This window comes from Saimiri boliviensis, chromosome 3 (assembly GCF_048565385.1).
Source record: "Saimiri boliviensis isolate mSaiBol1 chromosome 3, mSaiBol1.pri, whole genome shotgun sequence".
Lineage (NCBI taxonomy): Eukaryota > Metazoa > Chordata > Mammalia > Primates > Cebidae > Saimiri > Saimiri boliviensis.
Window position 1 is genome coordinate 51,863,372 of NC_133451.1, and position 25,455 is coordinate 51,888,826.

Sequence of the window (25,455 nt, forward strand, 5' to 3'; positions counted from 1 at the left end):
ATTAGTCCCGATATTGACTCTTTTCCTTGACAGCCCTGTGTTTATTTTCTGTTGTCTTTATAGGGTAAGAAAATGACTTAATTTGACCGCAGGGAAGGATGGGACTGAAAGAGCACAGCTAGCGCTAAGTCACTCAGCTGTTGGAATGTTGTCCCAGCAGATAGGCAATGAGTGTGCAGTGTGAATCCATTTTGATTTTACTTCAGTTTTTCAGTGGTAAAATTAGGGTGTGAACTTTTTGGCCTCATGGTATCAGGATGAGGAACAGATAGTAAAATGACACTAAGTGGCAGTTTAACACAAAATGGGGTCAAGTCTGGAAAGTTCTCCCTTAGAAGGCCAGTTCTGTGGAAACACGACCCACCCTTTTCGTAGTATAGTGGGTATAGTACAGTTTTGTCAAGTCTGATTTCATACTGAGCTGTGTTGGACTCTGCCTGGAGTCTTGGACCTGGATCCTGGAGGTTCTCTTCCCATTTAAATCTTTTATTCTGTTTACCTCTTGGAGCTTTCCTTAAAGTTTTGGGTTTTACAAAGCTTTGGAAAACTCCACTTTGGATCAAATAGCTGCATTTCTAATAATGTGACCGTCCTTATTATTGACTCTTGTCTACAAACCCACCTTTATGAGGTACGTTCTATATTTTCTTTTCTTTTTTTTGAGACAGAGTTTTGCTCTTGTTGCCCAGGCTGGAGTGCAATGGCACAATCCTGGCTCACTGCAACCTCCGCCTCCCGGGTTCAAGCTATTCTCCTGCCTCAGCCTCCAGAGTAGCTGGGATTACAGGCACGTGCCACCATGATCAGCTAATTTTGTACTTTGAGGAGAGACGAGGTTTCTCCATGTTGGTCAGGCTGCTCTCAAACTCCCGACCTCAGTTTATCTGCCTGCCTTGGCCTCCCAAAGTGCTGGGATTATAGGCATTAGCCACTGTGCCCAGCCAAGACATATACTATATTTTAATTAAACATTTCTTTTTATAATAAACTCATCTCATAAGTAATGATGTAAAAGAATAAGCTTTGAACTATTAATTTTTAAAATGTCACTTAAATATTTAAAACATTAGTGGGTATATACCCAGAGGAATATAAATCATTTTGCCATAAAGCCACACTCATGCAGATGTTTATTGCAGCACTGTTCATAATAGCAAAGACATGGAATCAACCTGAACACCTATCAGTGGCAGATTGGATAAAGAAAATGTGGGTACATATGCACCATGGACTACTTTGCAGCCTTAAAAAAGAATGAGAGCTTGTCTTTTGCAGAAACATGGATGGAGCTGGAGGCCATTATCCTCAGCAAACTAATGCAGGAATAGAAAGCCAAATACTGCATGTTCTCTCTTATAAGTGGGAGCTAAATGATAAGAACTCATGAACACAAAGAGGGGAACAACAGACACTGGAGTCTACTTGAGGGTGGAGGGTGAGAGGAGCAGAAAAGATAATTTCCTGGGTTTAACACCTGGGTGATGAAATAATCGGTGCCGCAAACCCCGGTGACATGAGTTTACCTGTGTGACAAGCCTTCGTATGTACCCCTGAACCTTAAGTAAAAGTTAAAAAAAAATAGGATAGAAACACAGCCAGGTGTGGTAACATGTGCTTTATATATATATAAAATAGCATTTTAGGTTTTGGGGTACATGTGAAGAACATGCAAGATTGTTGCATAGGTACATATATGGCAATGTGGTTTGCTGCCTTCCTCCCCATCACCTATATCTGGCATTTCTCCCCATGTTATCCCTCCCCAACTCCCCACCCCCTGCTGTCCCTTCCCTAGTTGCCCCCTACAGACCCCAGTGTGTGATGCTCCCCTCCCTGTGTCCATGTGTTTTTACTGTTCATCACCCTCCTATGAGTAAGAACATGTGGTGTTTGATTTTCTGCTCTTGTGTCAGTTTGCTGAGAATGATGGTTTCCAGGTTCATCCATGTCCCTACAAAGGACACAAACTCATCGTTTTTTATGGCTGCATAGTATTCCATGGTGTACATGTGCCACATTTTCCTTGTCCAGTCTATCATCGATGGGTATTTGGGTTGGTTCCAAGTCTTTGCTATTGTAAACAGTATTGCAATGAACATTCATGTGCATATGTCTTTGTAATAGAACAATTTATAGTCCTTTGGGTATATACCCAGTAATGGGATTGCTGGGTCAAATGGAATTTCTATTTCTAGATCCTTCAGGAATCACCACATTGTCTTCCACAATGGTTGAACTAATTTACACTTCCACCAACAGTGTAAAAGTGTTCCTATTTCTCCACATCCTCTCCAGCAACTGTTGTCTCCTGATTTTTTAATGATCACCATTCTAATTGGCGTGAGATGGTATCTCAATGTGGTTTTGATTTGCATTTCTCTAACGACCAGTGATGATGAGCATTTTTTCATATGTTTGTTTGTGGTCTCACATATGTCTTCTTTTGTAAAGTGTCTGTTCATACTCTTCACCCACTTTTGAATGGGATTGTTTGTTTTTTTCTTGTAAATCTGTTTTAGTTCTTTGTAGTTTCTGGATATTAGCCCTTTGTCAGATGGGTAGCTTGCAAAAAATTTTTCCCATTCTGTTGGTTGCCGATTCACTCTAATGACTGCTTCTTTTGCTGTGCAGAAGCTGTGGAGTTTGATTAAGTCCCATTTGTCTATTTAACTTAAGTTGCCAATGCTTTTGGTGTTTTAGTCATGAAGTCCTTGCCTATGCCTATGTCCTTAATGGTTTTGCCTAGGTTTTTTTCTAGGGTTTTTATGGTGTTAGATCTTATGTTTAAGTCTTTAATCCATCTGGAGTTAATTTTAATGTAAGATGTCAGGAAAGGGTTCAGTTTCTGCTTTCTGCACATGGCTAGCCAGTTTTCCCAACACCATTTATTAAACGGGGAATCCTTTCCCCATTGCTTGTTTTTGTTGGGTTTGTCAAAGATCAGATGGTTGTAGATGTGTGTGGCATTGCCTCTGAGGCCTCTATTCTGTCCCATTGGTCCATATCTCTGTTTTGGTACCAGTACCATGCTGTTTTGATTACTGTAGCCTTGTAGTGTAGTTTGAAGTCCAGTAGTGTGATGCCTCCTGCTTTGTTCTTTTTGCTTAAAATCGACTTGGCTGTGCGGTCTCTCTTTTGGTTCCATATGAAGTTTAAGGTGGTTTTTTCCAGTTCTGTGAAGAAGGTCATTGATAGCTTCGTGGGGATAGCATTGAATCTATAAATTACTTTGGGCAGTATGGCCATTTTCACAATATTGATTCTTCCTAACCATGAGCATGGAATGTTTCTCTATCTGTTTCCTCTCATTTCGTTGAGCAGTGGTTTGTAGTTCTCCTTGAAGAGGTCCTTTACATTCTTTGTTAGTCGTATTCCTAGGTATTTTATTCTCTTTGTAGCAATTGTGAATGGCAGTTCATTCTTGATTTGGCACTCTGTTAGTCTGTTATTGGTATATAAGAATGCTTGTGATTTCTGCACATTGACTTTGCTGAAGTTTCTTATCAGTTTCAGGAGATTTTGGGTTGAGACAATGGGGTCTTCTAAATATGCCATCATGTCATCTGCAAGTAGAGACAATTTGACTTCCTCCTTTCTTTTTCTTGCCTATTGCTCTGGCTAGAACTTCCAATACTATATTGAATAGGAGTGGTGAGAGAGGGCATCCTTGTCTAGTACCACATCTCAAAGGGAATGCTTCCAGTTTTTGTCCATTCAGTATGATATTGGCTGTGGGTTTGTTGTAAATAGCTTTTATTATTTTGAGATACATTCCGTCAATACCTAGTTTCTTGAGAGTTTTTAGTATAAAGCGCTGTTGAATTTTGTCAAAGGCCTTCTCCATATCTATTGAGATAATCATGTGGTTTTTGTCTTTGGTTCTGTTTCTGTGGTGAATTACGTTTATAGACTTGCGTATGTTGAACCAGCCTTGCGTCCCCAGGATGAAGCCTACTTGATCATGATGGATAAGCTTTTTGATGTGCTGTTGTAATCAGTTTGCCAGTATTTTATTGAAGATTTTTGCATCTATGTTCATCATGGATATTGGCCTGAAGTTTTCTTTTCTTGTCTCTGTCATGTTTTGGTGTCAGGATGATGTTGGTCTCATAAAATAACTTGGGAAGGATTCCCTCTTTTTGGATTGTTTGGAAGAGTTTCAGAAGGAATGGTATCAGCTCCTCTTTGTATGTCTGGTAGAATTCGGCTGTGAAGCCATCTGGACCTGGGCTTTTTTTCGGATGGTAGGCTATTAATTGCTGCCTCAACTTCAGCCCTTGTTATTGATCTATTCAGGATTCAACTTCTTCCTGGTGTAGGCTTGGTAGGGTGCATGTGTCCAGGAATTTATCCATTTCTTCCAGGTTTACTGGCATATGTGCATAGAGTTGTTTGTGGTAATCTCTGATGGTAGTTTGTATTTCTGTGGAATCTATGGTGATATCCCCTTTATTGTTTTTTATTTTATCTATTTGATTCTTCTCTCTTTTCTTTTTTATTAATCTGGCTAGTGGTCTATTTTGTTGATCTTTTCAAAAAACCAGCTCCTGGATTTATTGATTTTTTGAAGGGTTTTTGGTGTCTCTCTCTCTCCTTCAATTCTGCTCTGATCTTAGTTATTTCTTGTCTTCTGCTAGGTTTTGAGTTTTTTTTTATCTTGCTCCTCTAGCTCTTTCAATTTTGATGATAGGGTGTCAATTTTAGATCTCTCCTTGCTTCTTATGTGGGCATTTATTGCTATAAATTTCCCTCTAGACACTGCTTTAAATGTGTCCCAGAGATTCTGGTAAATTGTGTATTCATTCTCATTGGTTTCAAAGAATGTCTTTATTTCTGCCTTCATTTCATTGTTTATTCAGTCAACATTCAAGAGCCAGTTGTTCAGTTTCCATGAAGCTGTGTGGTTCTGAGTTAGTTTCTGAATTCTGAGTTCTAACTTGATTGCACTGTGGTCTGAGAGACTGTTTGTTATGATTTCCCAGCTGCTCGGGAGGCTAAGGTGGGAGGATCATTTGAGCCAGGAGTTCAAGGTTGTAGTGCGCTGTGATCATTTCTATGAAGAGCTACTGCACTCTAGCCTGGACAATGTAGGAAAAAAAAGATAGAAACACAGGAAAATAGAGGTAATTAAAAAGTAATGTATTTCTCTTTTCTAAGAGATTGACAATTGCAAAGTAATTTCACCTACAGAGTAAATCCTACATATGTTTTATACCTGAGTTTCTAGTTATTTGCCCTAGTTACAGATGGAGAAAATGAAAAATGTTGTTTTTAGAAATTCTTATTTTTAGTTCATTGTTCAATTAACAGACTATTACTTTACACTATGTAATGATTCAAAAAATTTCCTGTACATTTTATTTGCTATCTCCAAAATGGACAGTTCTCACAAAAGCACAAAACTCAAAGCTCCATTAACATGACTTTGGGTAGAGGTTCCAAGGAGGTAGATTTCAGCCCAGTGTGAGGGAGAATTTTCTAATTAGAGCTGCCTAAAAATGGGAGACTGTACATGTGCCCACAAGGATTGAGGCCAGTCAAGGTGGGATTTCTGAACTGGGTGGGAATTTAGGGAACTGAACTTTAACATCCTGTCAAGCTCCCAAGAATCTGAAATTCTAGAAATGTTTCTATGACCAAGAATAGCTCCTTATTGATCTGCTCCTTCTGCCTGAAAATTTCCATTTCCTTTGGGTTTTTAAAGCGTTCTTTTCTTTCTCTAGCTTAGAAGCCTTTCTCTCTCCTAGGCTGCTGCTTTTAAATTATACATTCCTTGGGAAAAGCAAAGCAATAAAACATGATCTGTTTTTAACAATCTAATGTGATTTCTTTTCTTAATTAAACATAACTAATATTATGTTTCCAAAGGTGTGTTAAAACAGTTGTCAAATTTTAAAAGTAAGAGAGAGTCATCTTGGTAAATAGGTTTGGGGAATTCTGAACAAAAACAAATTAAATGGGATTCTTTATGTGGGACTCAACAGAGCTTTTACTATGCTAATGTGTCCTGTGAATCCCTAAGAAGAAGTATGTAGTATGCAGTATTTCAATATTCTTTTGACCATAGACCATTTTTTCACTGAGAATATCCAATGGCATGTATTAAAGCTACCATTAATTGAAGTTAATACAATGTGTATTGTATAGGTGAACTCATATAAAATGTACAACTTTTTAAGATTGATATTACTATCAGCAGTTCAAAGTTGAGAAAACTAAGGCTAGCAAGTAATTTGTCTGAGGTCATACAGTGTATAAATCCCTGAGCCATTCAAGCAATAAAGAGTTCATTCGTAAGCATCCACTACTCTGCCTCTCAAGGAGGCTGCAGCCTCAGTAGGGAGCTACTCATGTGGCCCTGAATTATCATACTGGTCCTGGGTCACAAGGCTCAGATGTCTGCCTACCTCCAACTGTCTGATTGAGGCTCTGATACTTACTAGGACACTCCCTTGTCCTGCTTCCAGTTCTTACTGAACACACAGTGCTTGTTACATCACGCGTAACTACAACACTTTATATTAAGTGCCAGATGTAAGCATAATGAGATGTGAAGGGGTTCCGGAGAGGATGAGCTCACTCAAACTGGAATAGTCAGAAAAGGGTTCAGGAATGAGGAGGCCTTAAGCTGACTCCAAATAATGGGCAGGATGTAAAGTCGCTGAGAGGGAAGGCATGAACCTGTCAGATAATGGCATAAGCAGAAATTTTCATGGAAGAAGGAATATGACAAATAGAATAGGAGAGATCTTTCCAACTTTGTGAGGCCCATGGTATCCTCATATTAAAACCAGGCAAAGATATCATAAGAAAAAAATCCCACAGACCAATATCCTTTATGACAATAGACACAAAAATCCTTAAGAAAAAAACTAGCAGCCTGAATCCAACAACATGTAAGAATGATTAAATACCATGACCAAATGGGATTTATCCCAGGAGTGCAAGGTTGGTTTAACATACAAAACCAGTCAATGTAATATACCATATTAATAAATTAAAGGATAAAAACCACATGACCATCTCAATAAATGCAGAAAAACTATTTGACAAGATCCAACATCCTTTCATGATTTATAAATAAAAAATATACTCAACACTGGAAATTGGAAGGAAACTCCTTCAACTTGATAAAGAGCATCTGAAAAATCCACAGCTAATGTCATATTTAATGGTGAAAAATGAACGTGTTCCCCTTAAAATCAGGAACAAAACAAGAGTTTCTTCTCTCATTCCTTCTATTCAACACTGTACTGTACAGTACTATACTGTTGACTGTAGCTGGGACAATTAGAAAGAAAAATAAATAAAAGCCATTAATCTTAAAAAGGAAGAAGTAAAACTGTACTTGCAGATGCCGTGATTGTATATGTAGAAATTCCCCTAAGGAATACACATACAGAAAAGTATTAGACTAATAAACAAGATTGAGCAAGGTTACAGGATGCAAGGTTGGAGTTTGTGTACCTCAATTATATTTCTGTGCTCTAGCAATATATGATCTGAAAACGACCTTAGGAAAACAATTCTATTTACATAGCATCAAAAAGAATAAACTACTTAGGAATAAGTTTAACTAAGGAAGTGCAAGACTTATACACTAAGAATGACAAAATATTATTGAAAGAAATTAAAGAAGATTGAAATGATGGAAAGACATCCCATGTTCATGGTTTGGTAAACATAATATTGTTAAGATGGCAGTACTCCCCAAATTGATCTGCAGATTCAATGTGGTCCCCATTAAAATCCCATCTGTCTTTTTCCCCCAGAAATTAGACAGTGAATCCTAAAATTTATATGGAAATGCAGAGGACCCAAAATAGCCACAACAGTATTGAAAAAGAAGAACAAAGATGGAAGACTCACACTTTCCAATTAAAAAAAAAACTTACCATGAAGCTATAGTAAGCTAAACAGTGCAGTATTGGTATAAGAATAGATGTGTAGATCAATGAAATGGAATTGAATTGAGAGTCTAGAGATTAATTCTTACATTTGTGGTCAATTGATTTTCAATAAGAGTGATAAGACAATTCATGGGCAAAGAAGAATTTTTCAACAAATATTTCTGGGACAATTGGGTAGCTACACGCGGAAGAATGAAATTGGACCCCTTTTTACAGAATATACAAAAATGAACTCAAAATGGATCACAGACCTAAATGTAAGAATTAAAATTATAAAACTCTTAAAGGAAAAAGTAAATTTCTATGACCTTGAATTAGGAGTGGTTTCTTAGGTACGAAAAGCACAAGTGACAAAAGGAAAAACAGAAAAGTTGGACTACGTCGAAATTAAATTTCATGTTATAATGGATACTATCAAGAAAGTTATAAAACAGTCCACAGAATGGAAGGAAATATTTGTAAATCATATTCCGAATAGGTAAAAATAAAAAACAAAAACAAAACTCCCATAACTCAATAATAAAATGACTCCCCCCCCCAATTTTTTTAATGGGCAAAAGATTTGAATAGACATCACTACAAAACAGTCATAAAAATATCAACACGTAAACCATACTTGCTTAACATCATTAGCCACCAGGGAGGTGCAAATCAAAACCAAAAATGAAGTATCATTTCACACCCATTAGGAAGGCTACAACCAAAAAAGATAAACAATAACAAGTGTTGATGAAGATACATAGGGACTGGAACTCTCATCATACATTGCTGGTGGGAATACAAAATATTAAAGGTTTAGGGTAATTTTTAGTCCTGATCCCATACCTTCACTTTATGAATGGGGACACAGGCTCAACAAGATGACAGTGCTGTTAGTATTAGAGATGTGACTACAATCCAAGCCTGCCCATTTTGCACATGGTAGTGCTTTTTTCTTGAATAGCCCCATCCCCCATCTCCACCTCCTTCATCTAATTCCTCTCCATCTTTGAGATTTCTGCACAAATGCGCCTTCCTTAGGAGAGCAAGCTTTCTCTGATTCCCTCAGTATAGATCAGGCCCTCCTCCCGACATTGTTCTCACAGCTTCCTTGACCTTTCTGTAGAAGTAAGCCTTGTGACTTGCCATTCATTGTATTTCCAGCCTCTAATGCTGGGGTTGGCACATAGCAGGCATTCAGTAAGCATATTCAATGAATGAATGCATGATTATTGCTCTTTGCCACACTGACTTTTCTCATTGGACAAGTCAACATTCGTCTAATGTGTCCTCCAGTTTCCCACCTTGGTAAAGAGTATCACTGTCCCTCTGACCTGCTGGAAAAGGAAGAATCCACATTTCATATCATGAGACGTCATGTCACCAATGAAATGATAGTGAAGTGCAGACTCCTTGCTTACCATTGTGTGCATCCATTCACTTGGCCTTGCTACTTTTCAGAGGATGAAGTCAGGACCTCTTTTACTTGATTGTTCATCCTCTATCCTTAAGAACCTGGGATGTGCTGAACTTGAACAGGGAGTGGTGAAGAGGTGCAAAAGCCACTAAATAAAAATTAGGGACTAAGCAGGAAGATTAACAGAGCTGAGCTGAGTAAGTGAGGAAAAGAAGGTTTATGAATCAGTTATAGCAGGGGTCCCCAACCCCCAGGCAGTGGATCAGTACCGTCTGTGGCCTGTTGGGAACCAGGCCGCACAGTAGGAGGTGAGTGGGGGGCAAGGGAGCATTATCACCTGAGCTCTGCCTCCTGTCAGATCAGCAGTGGCATTAAATTCTCATAGGAACATGAACCCTGTTGTGAACTGTGCATGCAAGGGATATAGGTTGCATGCTTTTTATGAGAATCTAATGCCTGATGATCTGAGGTGGAACAGTTTCATCCTGAAACCATCCTTCCACCCCCTGCCCATGAAAAAATTGTCTTCCACAAAACCGGTTCCTGGTGCTGAAAAGGTTGGGGACTGCTGAGGTAAAGCATTTCTTAGAAGTACAGTATGTGCGGAATAGAACAGCAGCAGAACAGGAGCTAGAGACCTCTCATGAAGCCAGGTGTATCACTCGAGAGCTATGTGACCCTAACCTAGCTAGCCCCTTCATCTGTTAACTGGATATGCTATCTCCCAGGATTAATAGAAAGACAAAAATTTGTATGACATTATATGATGTGCAATAAAGTACTTTATTTATTTTTATTTTTTTCTTCTTCCTTTAAAAAATTTTTTTTGTTATTTGTTATTTATTATTTTTGAGACAGAGTCTCACTCTGTTGCCTAGGCTGGAGTGCAGTGGCGTGATCTCTACTCACTGCAGCCTCCACCTCCAGAGTTCAAGCAATTCTCTGCCTCAGCCTCCTGAGTAGCTGGGATTGCAGGTGCCCACCACCACACTCAGCTAATTTTTTTGTATTTTTAGTTGAGACAGGGTTTCAGTCTTGGCCAGGTTGGTCTAGAACTCCTGACCTCGTGATCCACTCACCTCGGCCTCCCAAAGTGTTGGGACTACAGGCATGAGCCACTGCGCACTACCAATAAAGCACTTTAAAAAGCAGGGTAATGTTAGTATTGAGATAAAGAAGGTGTTGACGATTACTATTTCCAGAGCATGAACCAAGAGGAAAATTGGTTCAAATGACAGCTACAGAGGTTCATGAAAAGATCTTTCTCCACATAGGGAAATGGAGGAGTGGAATAAATAGCCTGGAAGCCTGTGAAGTGGGCTTTAGAGGCAAGTTAGAGGATCGCTTGTTCTAGGTGGTATAGACACAGGACTGAGCCTACAGACTGGAGTGGATGACCCGCTGACTTCCAGTTCTAAGATTCTCCATTTGAGATTCTAAATTTTCCTCCTCTTCCTTGAATTTGTATGACATACCCTGTTTCTCTTGTAATTAACAGATAATTTGGTACACTATAGCCTGTCGAGTGCCGTGTATTTTCATAAAATACCCAAGTTCAAGATGAGCCTCTAAGTAAGATAATCTGACTCCAGTCTCTTCCAGCAACTCTAGTTTGCTTGATGAGGATATTTAATTGCTCTTTAACATTTCATTTGAATGAGACTCACGGATCTGTTTAGGAAGAAAACTGCTGATCAATTGCAGTTGCCCCTGTTGTCATGGAAACAAGCTGAAATGGAACTATAATTATATTTCCTTATTCCTGAAGTGAATCCCTAATCATTGCCATAGTAATTACCCAATATGTATGCTCCCAAATTACATGATTCTTGTCCAAAAAAGACAAAGGATAAGGAATAGGAGGGCTGGCCTGAGGCATGCATTCACTGTGCAGCTGCAGAAAGCCTTCTACTTTTTTGGATGGGGAGAATTTCCCTTTGTAGGCTCGCACTCCACAGTTGGATGATGTCAGCAGGTCTTAGATTGTGCCCAGTGCTTAGAAGTGTGGCTAGAAGGCTATATCAGGTAGGACGATTTCAGTTGTAACAGAAATCAGAACTACTCTCATCTTCAGCAGGAATGAAGTACATTGTCTGATGGACCAGAAAGTCCGGAAGACTTTCCAAGTTCCAAGGTTGGTTGATGCAACACCCCAGCAACATCATTAAGATCCAGTCTGAGTCCCTTTTTCTCTGGCATCCTCAGGGAGTGGGCTTTATCTTCAGGCTTGTTCCCTCATAGTCACAAGATGGCTGTCACAGTTCCAGGTGTCACAGGCAGATGTCAAAGACCATGGACAGAAAGAGGGCAGTCCCTGTCTTGTATGATGGTCAATGAGGAGAACGTTCTCAGAAATGGCTCTGCCTAGCAACCTGCCCCTTGCTTTTCATTGTTCCTTTCACATAGATGCTATTGCAGATAGTGGCTCCAGACAACAGAGCTGAGATTACAGGCGAGAGCCACCACGCCTAGCCAACCTGGCTAATTTTTTAAATTATTTTTTGTAGAGATGGGCTCTTGCTTTGATTCCCAGGCTAATCGTGAACTCCTGGGTTCAAACTGTTCTCCCCGCTCAAAGCATTGGGATTATAGACATTAGCCAACATGCCCGGCCCTAAAGTAGCCGTTTAGAGCCTCTAGGTAGAATCTTAGAGTTAATTCATCTGACTCTGGGTAAATGAAAGGAAAGAGGAGGTAAAGGAGAAACAGCAATGTGCGTTTCCTGCTGTCTTTCTAAACCCATAATGAGTTAGATCAAAGGGCTTACATGTTGTAAGATCTAGGTAGAACAGGACTCTGTAAACCTCTGTGAGTTTTTCTTAGTGCTAAACGCATCTTGCCTTAGAATGGACTCAGCCTATTCAAAGCTCTAGTCTCTAGCTAATAGTTCCTGGAGTGGGTTCGTGGTATTTGAACCTTCTTGGGTAGGAGTGGCAGGGATGGAACCCAAGGGCTAATGTTCTGTGCATTAGATACCAGGATCCGTTTTTCAAGAACTGACTTCAAAATTTCCCATGATTTTAGGCAAATGTCAAGGATTTTTCCTCTTCTTCTTCTCCTTTCTTCCCCTTTCCTTAATTTCCTCCTCCTCTTCTATCTTCTCCTCCTACTTTTATTTTTTCCTAATTTCCATTTCAGATTCAGCGAACACATGTATAGGTTTGTTACAAGGGTATATTGCATGATGTTGAGGTTTGAGCTTCGTTTAATCCTGCCACCCAGATAGTGAGCAAAGTACCCAATAGAAAATGTAACAGCTCTGCCCTTGCTCCCTCCCTTCCTCTTATCGGAGTTCCCAGTGGCTGTTGTTTCCATCATTATGTCTGTGTGTTTCCAAGACTTGGCTCCCACTTATAAGTGAGAACATGCGATATTTGGTTTTCTGTTTCTGCATTAATTCACTTAATTGCATGTCATTTTCTCACAGGGACCATGATAAACTTCTCCATATGGTTCCAGTTTTAGTGTATGTGCTGGTGAAGTGAGCACCCTCCTAGTCCTCTTCTTTCTCCTCTTTCTTTTACTTCTGTGGTCTTATGAGGTCTCTGCTGATCTTTATAGATACCGACGGCTTAATCTAGGTGGAGGATATCAAGATGATGTAGATCTTCTGTGTGGAATGGGGACTTCGGTGCACCTATTTACTCTTTCAGCTATGGCTACACATAGTTATGAGTCATAAGGTTGCATTCCTGTATTTTTAAAATCTTCATCAGCACACCCATGTTTATTACAGTGCTGCTTACAATAGCCAAAAGGGAGAAATAACCCAAATGCCCATTGATGGATGAAGGTATAAACATAGTATATACGTTCAATGGAATTATTCATTCTTAAAAATGAAGGAAATTCTGACACATGCTACAATGTTGATGAACTTTCAAAACATGCTAAGTGAAATCAGGCAGGCACAAAAGGACAGATATTATATGATTCCATTTAAAGGAAGTACCTGGAATAGCAAAATTCAGAGACAGAAAGTACAATAGTAGTTTCCAGGGGCCGCTGGAAACTAAAGAGGAGAATGGGGAGTTATTGTTACATGGATATGAAGTTTCCATTTGAGATGATGATAAAGTTCTAGAAGGTGACAGTGGTGATGGTTTCATTATCATATGAATGTATGTAATGCCCCTGAATGTATACTAAAAAAATGTTAAAATGAGGCTGGTACAGTGACTCATGCCTGTAATCCTAGCACTTTGAAAGGCTGAGGCGGGCAGATCACCTAAGGTTGGGAGTTCAAGACCAGCTTGACCAACATGGAGAAATCCCATCTCTACTGAAAATACAAAATTAGATGGGTATGGTGGTGGGCGCCTGTAATCCCAGCTATTCGGGAGGCTGAGGCAAGAGAATTGCTTGAACCTGAAAGGCAGAGGTTGTAGTGAGCCGAGATTGCATCATTGCACTCCAGCCTGGGCAACAGGAGTGAAATTCCATCTCAAAAACAAGCAAACCAACCAACAAAAAATGCTCATGGTAAATTTTATGTTATATTTTATCATAATAAAACCTTGATCAATATTACATAAATTTGAAAAAATTTATGGATGCTGGGATCCCATTTGGTATTGACAGATTTTGAATTTAAGAAGTAAAACTGAGCTGGGCATAGTGGTTCACACCTGTAATACCAGCACTTTGGGAGGCCAGAGCAGGAGGATCACTTGAGCCCAGGAGTTCTAGACCAGCCTGGGCAACATGGCAAGATCCCATCTCTATGAAAAATTTAAAAAATCAGCCAGGCACAGTGGTGCACACCTGTATTTCCAGCTACTTGGGAGGCTAAGGTAGGAGGATCCCTTGCGCCTGGAGAGTTCAAGGCTGCAGTGAGCAGAGAGACCACTGAACTCTAGCCTGGGCAACAGAGTGAGGCTCTGTCTCAAGAACGAAAGAAACAAAGTAAAACTGGTATATCCTCTTGTGCATAAGATTTGTAATTATGGGTGAACTAGGCCTTTCTAAATTAATGCTCCTTTCTTGTTGTGATCCAGCAGCCACCATTCGTACAATGTCTTTGTTCTCCAAGAAATCCAAACATCTGTAAACACTGTACTAAGCCCTGTCAACAGTGAGCCAGGAGACTGAGTTCCAGTTTCAGTTCTGTTTTGATTGCGTCTCTCTCTTCACCTTGCTGGGCCTCAGCTTCTCCATCCATAAAGATTTGGATCTTGGACTCCATGAGCACAGAGGGGCCCTTTCTGCAGTGGCTGTTGGCTGTGTGAGGGCTGTCCCTGTCATCGCTGATAGAGCACACTGTCTTTTGCTGCTGGTGGCTTACTCATAGAGAATCACTAGAGATGTGAAGAGCAATGCTCCGGGCCTCCAAACACAGGTACGGAAGAATGTTGGCAGGCAGGGGGAATGCAGGCTCAGAATGGATCTGCAGGCTCAGGATTTCCAGTCTTCTGCATTGATTTTTACACTGTCTTTGAAGGATTTCTGAAAGTGAAAGCACAGGCGATGTTACCTGTTAAGGATTTTGCAGTTGATCTTCCTCCTAATCTGGACCTTACCTCACTTAGAAAATAATATAGCACAGAGTATGGGGGAATGAGAGTAACAAAGAAATAGGAGAGACAGGAGTCCCACAGGAAGATTGATGATCTCATGTTGAGTTTGCAGAGGCAGTGGAAGAGGCACATAGCAGGGTCCACTACAGCTGGAGACACATATGGAGATGAGAGTATTGGAGTTAGGCAGTTATTAAAGGCAAAGCCAGAAGAGCAGCCCCAGGCTGTTCTCATCAATGTCTTTGGAGAGATAACTGCAGGGCAGTGAAAAGTAGAGGGGCAAGACCAAAAGCTGGTACCTTTGAGCTGATTAGAAACCCCTGATGAAATGTTTCAAAGCCCAACCTCTCTGTAAATAAAAATAATATCAATGACAACAGCAAAGCAGGACAGAAATGGAGAAATGACAGTTACGACATCTCAGCTGTGCTTCTTTCTGTTCATAGGAGAGCTGACTGCCTTCTAGAGCCCCAGGAACTTCTGCTGTTTGGATGTCCAGTCCAAACAGATCATTTTTGTGGCCTCTATAAGTCAGGGCTGTGATTCTTCTCTGGGCTTATGAAACTGTTCCTCGGTGATCAGTGCTGGTCTGAACTTCCCAGCTGGGCCTTTCTTCCTTTCTTTGTAGAGTTGGCTTTTGCCATGTGTGCTTTGCATTTGACTTCAAATCTCATTTAAATTAAAATGATTGCTAAATAACTACGTTGACAATCCTCCAGTTCAAGGTTTAAAATCTGTGGGGGTTTTTGAGGTCTTTATACCGCTTTTCTCACAAGCAAGAGGCTGCTGTGTGTTCTCAGTAGCAGAAGAAAAGGTTCCCACACGGCAAGTCCATTTTCTATCATTTGAGCAGAGAGTGAGGAGGGAAAGTTGTGGCATTGAGGCTGAAAGGCCCCTCGGTCTTGGTTCCCTCTTAGAAGGAAGCAAGGAGAAGTGCACTTGGCCTGCTTCACAATCAACTGTGAACAATCTTGAAATGTCAAGAATAAAGAAATCCAGATGAACTCTGCTAAGGTACAATTTGTGGTCAATTGCCCCTCCACCTCCCAGTCACGTAATTTGTAGTTCCCAGCTGGTTAAGGACAATGGTTCCACCAGGCTCTCTGTTCATTAGAACATAGTTTCAAGCTGAGATCTCCATGCCTAGGCTATTAAGTTTCAATTCCAACCATACCTCAAATTTTGGAACTTTGGGCAATATTTTTATCCATGTGTTGCCTCAGCTTCCCCTTCAGAGAAAAGGAAATAATCTATATTGTAGAGTTGTTTGGAGCTGGAACTGGTAACCATGCTTACCCAAGATTTAATATTATACAAGTTGCCGCCCTCTTGCTCCTGCTTTCACCATGTGCCTGCTCCCATTGTGCCTTCTACCATGATCGTAAGCTTCTTGGGGCCCTCACCAGAAGCCAAGCGGATAATTGGTGCTATGCTTGTACAGCCTGCAGAACCAGGAGCCAGTTAAACCTCTTTTCGTCATCAATTACCCAGCATCGGGTGTTTCTATGCAGTAACACAAAAATGACCTAATGTAGAAAACCGGTACCAAAGAATGGGGCATTGCCATAAAGATACCTGAAAATGTCAAAGCAGCCTTGGAACTGGGTAACAGGCAAAGGTTGGAAGAGTTTGGAGGGCTCAGAAGAAGACAGGAAGATAAGAGAAAGTTTGGAACTTCTCAGAGACTGGTTAAATACTTGTGACTAAAAATACTGATACTGATACGGACAGTGAAAGCTAGGCTGATGAAGTCTCAGATGGAAATAAGGAACGTACTGAGAACTGAAGCCAAGGTCTCCTTTGTTACACCATAGCTGATAACTTGGCTGCATTGTGTTCACTCCTTAGGGATTCGTGGTAGTTTGAACTCAAGAGGGATGACTTAGGGCATCTGTTGGAAGAAATTTTTAAGCAGCAAAGCATTTAAGATGTGGTGCAGCTGCTTCTAACAGTTTAGACTCAGATGTGCCAAGGAGGGGAACCTTAGGAAATAACCCAGGCTGTCAGTTGAGGCTCTGGGAGTACTATACCCTAGAAGTGGAGACAAAACAGAGGTAGTCTAAGCCTTGCAAAGATTGATAACCAGCAGTGAGTCAGCTCAGTCTTTGGATTGAAGTGATTTGCTGCTTTGCTGCTTGCAGCCTTCAGGAAGATCAGGTGAGTTCTTTCTGGAAGGAGGGAAGGAGAGAACCCAGCCTCTAAAATTTGGGGGGCATGATGTTTGAAGTTTAATTAAAAATTAACAGACATCTAAGAAACAGACAACAAGAAAAACAAGATAATAGAAATAGACCTAGAGGTGACCAAGATGTTAAGAGTTTCAGACAGACTTTCAAATAATTGTGATTAGTATATTCAAGAATATAGTTTACAAGATGGAGAATTTCAGCAGAAATTTAAATTTATTAAATAGAATTAAGTGGAAATTTGAGATCCAAAATATATTTCTGAAATTAAGAACTCAACAGATAGGTTTCAACAGCAGATTGAACTTAGCTAAAGAGAAAATTAGTCAGTTGGAAGCAGGTCCATAGAAATATCCAGTCTAGATCATATTGAGTAAAAAGAATGGTAGCTACAATAATGACAATAAAAGATGTGTGGCTTGTAGTTAAAAGGGTTTAACATGTGAGGATCAGAGAGAGATTAGAGGAAAAATGGGGCAGAAACAACGTTTAAGAGATAAAGACTGAGAATTTTCAAAAACTGATGAAAGACAGCAAGCCACAGATTTAAGAAGCACTGTGTAACCCAAGCTGAATAAATTAAAAGAAGCTCACACTCTGCTATGCCAGAGTAAAACTGCTAAAAAACAAAGATAGACTAATTTTAAAATCAGCTATAAATAAAAGATATCTGTATTAGTCTGTTCTTGCACTGCTCTAAAGAAATACCTGAGACTGGATAATTTATAAAGAAAAGAGGTTTAATTGACCATGGTTCTGTAGGCTGTACAGGAAGCATAGGGGCTTCTACTCCTAAGGAGACCTCAAGAAACTCCCAATCATGGCAGAAGGCAAAGAGGGAGTGAGGTGTTTCACATGGCAGGAGCAAGAGACAGCAAGGCTCGAGGTGCTGCTTTTAAACAAGATCTTACAAGAACTCACTACTGCCATGAAAACAGCACCAAGGGGATTATGCTGAACCATTCATGAGAAATCCATCCCCATGTCCAGCCACCTCCCAACTCCCACTGGGGACTACAATTTGACATGAGATTTCGGGACACAGATCCAAACCACATCAATAGATCATGTGTCTTTTCAAAGGTGCAGTAATACAAGCATATGTACAAAAATTCTATACATCAGGTGTGGTTGCTTATGCCTGTAATTCTAGCACTTTGGAAGGCCAAGGTGGGAGGATGGCTTGAGGCAGGAGTTCCAGACCAACCTGGGAAACATGGCAAGACCTCATCTCTACAAAAATTTTAAAAGCCAGATATGCTGGCATGAGCCTGAAGTCCCAGCTACTTGGGAGGCTGAGGCAGGAGGATCCCCTGAACCCAGGATTTCAAGGTTGCCCAGGAGCTGTGATTGAGCCATTGCACGATAGCCTTCATGACTCTGTCTTTAAAAAAAAAAAAATGAATCAGCAGTCACATTATTATAATTAATAAATAAACAGCAAAGTTTCTGGTTATAAGAGCAATATACAAAAATAAGTTATATTTCTATATCCACTAATTTAAAAATTGGAAAATATAAATTTTAGTCTATGCCATTTGCAATAAATTCAGAAACATCAAATATATAAGAATAAACCTTTCAAAATATGTACAAGACCTCTATACAGAAAACCTCAACATATTTGTTAAGAGGAATTAAAAATGATATAAATATATAAGGAGTTAGTCCATGTTCATGGATTAAAAAAGTCAATATTATAAAAGCATCAGTTTAAAAATGTATAGATTTAATGCCATCAAAAAGCAACCACAATAGTATATTCATGTATGGGTGTATGTATAAATTCATGTAGAGGCCAGGTGCAGTGGCTCACACCTGTAATCCCAGTGCTTTGGGAGGCCAAGGTGGGCAGATCACTTGAGGCCAGGAGTTTGAGACCAGTCTGGCCAACATGGCAAAACCCCATCTCTACTAAAAATACAAAAGCTAACCAGGTGTGGTGGCAGGCATCTGTAATCCCAGCTACTCAGGAGGCCGAGGTAGGAGAATTGCTTGAACCCGGGAGGCAGAGGTTACAGTAAGCCAAGATCGTGCCACTGCATTCCAGCCTGGGGGACAGAGTGAGACCTTGTCTCAAAAAAAAAAAAAAAAAAAAAAAAAAAGAATTATGTAGAAATACAAAGAGACAAGAATAGCCACCTTAAAAAATAAATAAATACATTTTTTAAACTCAGAAAACCAAAGCTGAAGAACTTAAGCTACTAGATATCAAGACTCATTAAAAAGCTACAGCAATTAAGATAATGTGGTATTATTGGTATCAAAACAGACAAGGTTTAAAAAAAAAAGTAAAAACAAAACAAAAAAACAGACAAGTAGACCAATGGAAGAGAGGCCAGAAAAGAATTATCATATAGACAGTTACTTAATTTATGGCAAATTGCTCATTGTCTTCAAACCTTAGTTTTCTTGCCCATGAAACAGGCTTACTAACAGTGCCTACCACATAAAGTTTAAATATTCTGTATCAAAAAGATTCTGATATTATGTTAAAGAAGTTAGCATATATGCAAGGTACATGACAAGTGTCCAAAAAATTTAGCTAGGATAAATATTACCACTGTGACCACTACTATTATAATTACTATTACTACTATTATTACTCTTCATTTTCTCTATTTTTCAATATGATCATCTGGAAGTGGGTAATGGATAGACATCAGATCTTTGCCGGCAACAGGAATGTTTGGAGTCAACACCTAAGTGCAGGAAGAGGGCCAATTCTTAGCCTATGTGGAAAGAAATAATGGGATGTCAAGGCGACTTAGAGACTGGAATGGAACTTAACCTAGCACTGGTGGATTCTATACACACAACTGTGAGAAATTAGGAGACATTTATTGATCATCTAAGATGGACTTATACATGGGCATATATGTGTTTACATGAATGTTTGGGAACCTGTATATATATATATATATATATATATATATATATATGTATGTTTTGGAATGTGTGTGTGTGTGTGTGTGTGTGTGTGTGTGTGTGTGTGTATGCCCTTTGCAAAACTATGGTATAGAAATGAAGTCATTTACCCCTTCTCTCATCAGAGTCATAACCAGGGATCTGAAAAAGAAGTTTAGACAGAATGTTCAGAAGTTCGATTCCACAACTTCAAATGGAAAGTTTATTTCATAACATTTTTAGGTGAATGTGGAGGCTCAGTTTGTGACTTAGGTCCCAGATTCTCTGAGGACAGGGAGAGCATAACAAACTAATCTCCCTGCATGTTTCCTCAGAGACTGCCTCATATTTCACAAAGGGAATTGCTGCTATATGGTGCCCTGTGTTATTTAGCTGAAGACTTATGCATTATTCTAACTATTTAGTATCTTCAGCCCTCTCATATTCCAGCCCGTGTGGCATCTGCACCATCTCCCATACCCTGTGTCACTCATGGGTGGCAATACTATAAGACCTTCTACCACTTTAAAATGTGGCAGCTGGCTGGCATGGAATTATTCTCAACAGATCTGAATTCAGTTTCTCACCCTACTATTTCAATGTGGACATCTTTATATAAGTTATTCACTTACTGAGTTTCATCTGTCACAAGGTGGTGATGATGGGGCTTAAATGAGATAATGAAAGTAAAACTCCACACAGTTTTTTTTTTAAATCAAAGTAAGGGTTGATGTTTATAATAATTATTGTTGCCTAAGATCACATATCCAGGAGGCTCACATCCAAGTCTTTTGTTTGTAAACCTCGCACACTTTTACACCATGTTGTCTGTAATTTAGCAAACTAGATGGTAATATTTGGTAATTAGTGTTCCCAAGAGGGTCTAGATTTGGGCAGATAACAAGTACAGCTGCCCCAGGACCTTGCCCACTGCATTCTGTAATTCAGTTTAGAGGCAGCATCTGGGAACACCTGCCCCCAGTGCTGTCTGTTCTCTCATGCACTTGGTCCCTGGGGAAACCCCAGCGGGCTCTCTTTCTGGGGAGGGGAAGGGGGAGGTGATGCTCTCTCTCCCCTCCAGGTGCCACCTGTTTTGCCTGGCATCATGGGAATGTGCCTGCCTTGCTGCTCTTCCTGCCCCTGTGAGGAGCTGGCAGCCTTGGTGTGCACTCCTTCCCAGAGATAAGTTAGTTTCCAAGATCAAGTAAGGAACAGTTTGCTTCTGCTCCTTCCTCTTTGTGCATTTCCTTTTTTTTTTTTTTTTGGAGATGGAGTCTTGCCTACACTGGAGTGCAGTGGCACAATCTTGGCTCACTGCATCCTCTGCCTCCCAGGTTCAAGCAATTCTCCCATCTCAGTCTACCACGTAGCTGGGATTACATGTGTCTGCCACCATGCCTGGCTAATTTTTTTTTTTGTACTTTTAGTAGAAATGGGGTTTCACCATATTGGCCAGGCTGGTCTCAAACTCCTGACCTCAGATGATTCACCTGTCTCCGCCTCCCAAAGCGGTGGGGCGTGAGCCACTGCACCCAGCCCTCTTTGTGCTTTTCACATGGCTTATTCCTTGTTGTCAGGTAGATGTCCAGACTTTTTCCAAGTCCCGCCCTTCAACTAAAGTGTTTTAGCTGGACTTAGTGGCTCATGCCTGTAATCCCAGTGCTTTGTGAGGAAGCCAGGAGTTCAAAACCAGCCTTGGCAACATAGCAAGACCCCATTCCTATAAAAAAAAAAAAATGAGATAAATTAGCTGGATGTGGGAGCAGACAACTGTATTCCTAGTCACTCTGCAGGATCCCTTGAGCCCAGGAGTTTGAGGCTACATTGAGCTGTGATCACACCACTGCACTCCAGCCTGGGCAACAGAATGAAACCCTGTCTCTAAAAAATATAAATAAATAAAAATAAAAATTTTAAAACTTTTCCTTAAAAACACCAGCCACTATAAAATGTTCCATATAGGCAAAGCTGTCAAAATGGCCCTAACACAAATGTCTCCCATTTTCTTGAAATTCCTAAAGCGTTTATCATCTCTATCAATAATTCTCTAATCTTCTTCCAAAGTCTTTGTTTGGGATGTATATATCTTCTTTCAGTTTGGTTATAATCCAAAAGAAAGAAATCCTTGCCTCTTACTTCTAGATTTGCATGTTACTTAATAAATTCTGTTTGGCAAGACTTACTGGGATAAAACTGATAGTGACAGCTCGGCTGGAGAAACGCTTTTCCAACTAAAAGTTCTGCAGTGCCTTCTGTCCTGGACCCTATACAAATACGTAACTGTCTTTGTGTTCTCACGGTGAGTAGTTCTGAACCAGGACTGTGTAAGAGATGTGCCCCCCTGTGCCTGTGGGACCCTTTCATCTACCCAACTCCTTGGCTGACCCCCAGCAGAAAGGGACACAATGCTGGAAGTGCTTGCTGAGCAAGACAGGGAATGTGGGTGGAGTCCCTCCAATCAGGAAAAACGGAAAACTGAATTGCCACAAGAAATTTTATCCTAATAAAATGAAGCACATGATTTGCATTCCAGGTCTTTCAACTATTCTATGGGATCCCGGGCATTTTCCCATGACAGTATTTTTATCCCTGATGGGGGAGCAGAAAGTGAGCAGACAGTTCAAGCAATGTCACAGGACAACATCCTGGGCAAAGTCAAAACTCTTCAGGTAAGACAGCTTGAGAGTGGAAGGTCAGAGCTGTAGGAGGGGCCCAGCTATGGAGGGAAGTGGGAAAAGTCCTTAGCTTGGCCTTGAGCAATGGATTGGGAGGTCCAGGGGTCGCTCCTGGCGAGAATTGTTGCTGTCTTGAATTCGACTCTATTCCCTGGAAACCTCCTGTCTACCTGCAAAAGCTACACTGTCACCATTGCAGCCACCTGCATGACACACCCTCTCATTTTCTTTCAAATTGTCCCCTCATATTTTACTGGACGTGAGAACAAGTACCCAGGAGAAGCTGCAGGACTTGGGGCCAGGCATGGTGGCTCAGGCCTGTAATCCTAGCACTTTGGGAGGCCAAAGCGGTGGACTGCTTGAGCTCAGGAGTTCAAGACCAACCTGGGCAACATGGCAAAACACTGTCTCTACTAAAAATGCAAAAATGAGCTGGGCATGGTGGTGCACATCTGTAATCCCAGTTACAAGGGTGGCTGAGGCAGGAGAATCACTTGAATCCAGGAGGTGGAGGTTGCAGTAAGCCTGGATCATGCCACTGCATTCCAGCCTGGGTGACAGAGTGAGACTCCATCTGAAAAAAAAAAAAAAGGGCTACAGGACTTGGATGTGAGGAAGAGTTCCTAACCATTAAGCATTGCCCATAATCTCTGAATCAGAGCTGACTGTCAACTGTGGGTGTATACAACATGTATCCACTTTCCAAGTCTCTTTAATTGGACAGTGAATATGACTCTGTTTTTCTGCTGTGTTTGTAAATCTCGCTACCCCGAGCCACCTTGTCTCAGAAGAAAATCACAAAGCTCGTAAGCCTCCTTCCAGTTCACTCTGCAGAGTGGGGCAGTTTTCCTACCTAAAATTTACTCAGGTGGTACCTCCCTAGCAATGAAAATATAATAAAGAATTCTTCACTAAATATGATTGAAATGACAGGCAATACAGGAAAAGCAAGAAGAGCAAAGACACTTAGAGCCTGACTATGAGGTCTGCCTAGTTGCTTGGCCAGTAATTCTCTCACCTGGCTAGGCATGGTGGCTCACTCACGCCTGTAATCCCAGCACTTTGAGAGTCTGAGGCAGGTGGATTGTTTGAGCTCAGGAGTTCAAGACCAGCCTGGATAACATGGTGAAACCCCAACTCTACCAAAAATACAAAAGTTAGCTGGACATGGCCTGTAGTCCCAGCTTCTCAGGAGGCTGAGGCAGGAAGATGGCTTGAGCCTGGGAGGTGGAGGTTGCAGTGAACTGAGATCACACCACCACACTCCAACCTGGGTGACAGAGTGACAGCTTGTCAAAAAAAACTTCTCTTACCCAAGAGAAAGGCCTAAGCAAGCACTTCTCTGAGGCTCTCCAGCTAGCTGCTTGGAGGCTCTCCAGGTTATGAACAGAGGGCCCTGGGCTGCTGGTTGCCACCTGTCTGTAAGTCTACAACAATGGATTAATAAATGAATGAATCAATGAATGAGCAAAAAAAAAAAAAGAACAACTGCCCTCAGTAGCTACTGATACACTGAAGGATTGTAGTCTGTAGAAAATTTTTGTTCTGAATGTGTGACCAGGAACATGTGACTGGTCACATATTCCACATAACACCCAGCTGAATGTAGCATGTGGCAGACAGGGAAGTGCTTAACACCCGGGAACCACACTCAACTTGCCTAGATCTTGATGCCTGCTGCCACCACTGCCCAAAGCCGCAGTCCCGCCCTCAGGGCCAGCCTCAGGCATGTCCTTCATAGCTCAGCATTTCCTACCCAGCTTCCATTCTTGGTTCTAGCTGGCTGTGCTCTTACACTTTTTGTAGAAAAAGCAAGCTGTGACTTCTTACGGGTTGAAGAAGAGGGAAGGATGGCGATGGACAAAGAAAACCTTGACCCACCTCCTCTTTACCTTTCCTTCTTCAAGTCTTTTGATTCCTGCAATATATTCTTAAGAAGTTGTGAACTAGGCCGGGCGCGGTGGCTCACGCCTGTAATCCCAGCACTTTGGGAGGCCGAGGCGGGTGGATCACGAGGTTGGGAGATCAAGACCATCCTGGTCAACATGGTGAAACCCCGTCTCTACTAAAAATACAAAAAATTAGCTGGGCATGGTGGCACGTGCCTGTAATCCCAGCCACTCAGGAGGCTGAGGCAGGAGAATTGTTTGAACCCAGGAGGCGGAGGTTGCGGTGAGCCGAGATCGCGCCATTGCACTCCAGCCTGGGTAACAAGAGCGAAACTCCGTCTCAAAAAAAAAAGAAGTTGTGAACTTCTGGTTCATCATATTCCCTTTCTAAGAGGAATGACTTACAGATTTCAGTTCACAAAACAGCTATATTTTATGAGAGCTTTTTAGGAGTTTTTTTTTTTTTTTTTTAAATCAGATAAAAATCTCTTGTCTTCAATGATATCTGCTGTGTCAGATGATACCACATGCCACTGCCACACCAAGAAGTGGATTTCGTGTTGTAAAAAATATACTGTATAATTCTGCAGTATTGGAAAGATGGAAAATAAAAATATGTCAGTGCCTGGTATTTCTGTTAACAGTATGGCATGATTTTAAAGAATCTGATGTCATAATTAATAAAATGTAAAATGACTAACTTCCCTGAAGCAACAATTGTGTAAACGAAGGAAGAAAAATGTGAGTAAAGCAGAATAACTGTTTAATTTGTGTGCACTCATTTTGACAATATCTATTCATACGAGGTCTGCCTAGTTTTGCTTCTGCTGCATGGGTTCACAAGCTTTCTTTCAGCTCTGTAGTTATATTTTTGAAAACATAAAAGTCTTTGTTCGCTCTTTTCGGAGGGAAATGGGGACCATTATCAATAAAAATGTAATTTTTGAAGTGACTTGAGATATAACTGTATCACCCC

At 40.7% G+C, this 25,455-nt stretch overlaps 1 protein-coding gene and 1 non-coding gene across 8 annotated transcripts in view; one reads left to right on the forward strand and one right to left on the reverse strand.

Moving 5' to 3' along the window:
• The window catches only part of CRACD (capping protein inhibiting regulator of actin dynamics), a 293,849-nt gene that overhangs the window by 238,351 nt on the left and 30,043 nt on the right, over positions 1-25,455 (forward strand). For 2 of the 7 annotated variants that reach the window (XM_074396155.1, XM_074396156.1), the window contains one exon: positions 22,449-22,584. The exons of 3 other annotated variants lie outside the window; for them this stretch is intronic. In XM_074396155.1, coding sequence (XP_074252256.1) covers positions 22,465-22,584 — 120 coding nt within the window. In that variant the 5' untranslated portion in view covers positions 22,449-22,464. Of the gene's footprint in view, positions 1-1,642; positions 22,585-25,455 lie in introns of those variants that run through there. 2 more of the 7 variants (XM_074396154.1, XM_003933606.4) reach the window with 2 other exon arrangements.
• Positions 12,689-12,795, reverse strand: LOC120363777 (U6 spliceosomal RNA). The gene has a single exon (XR_005579221.1). It is a non-coding gene; the product is annotated as a U6 spliceosomal RNA (small nuclear RNA).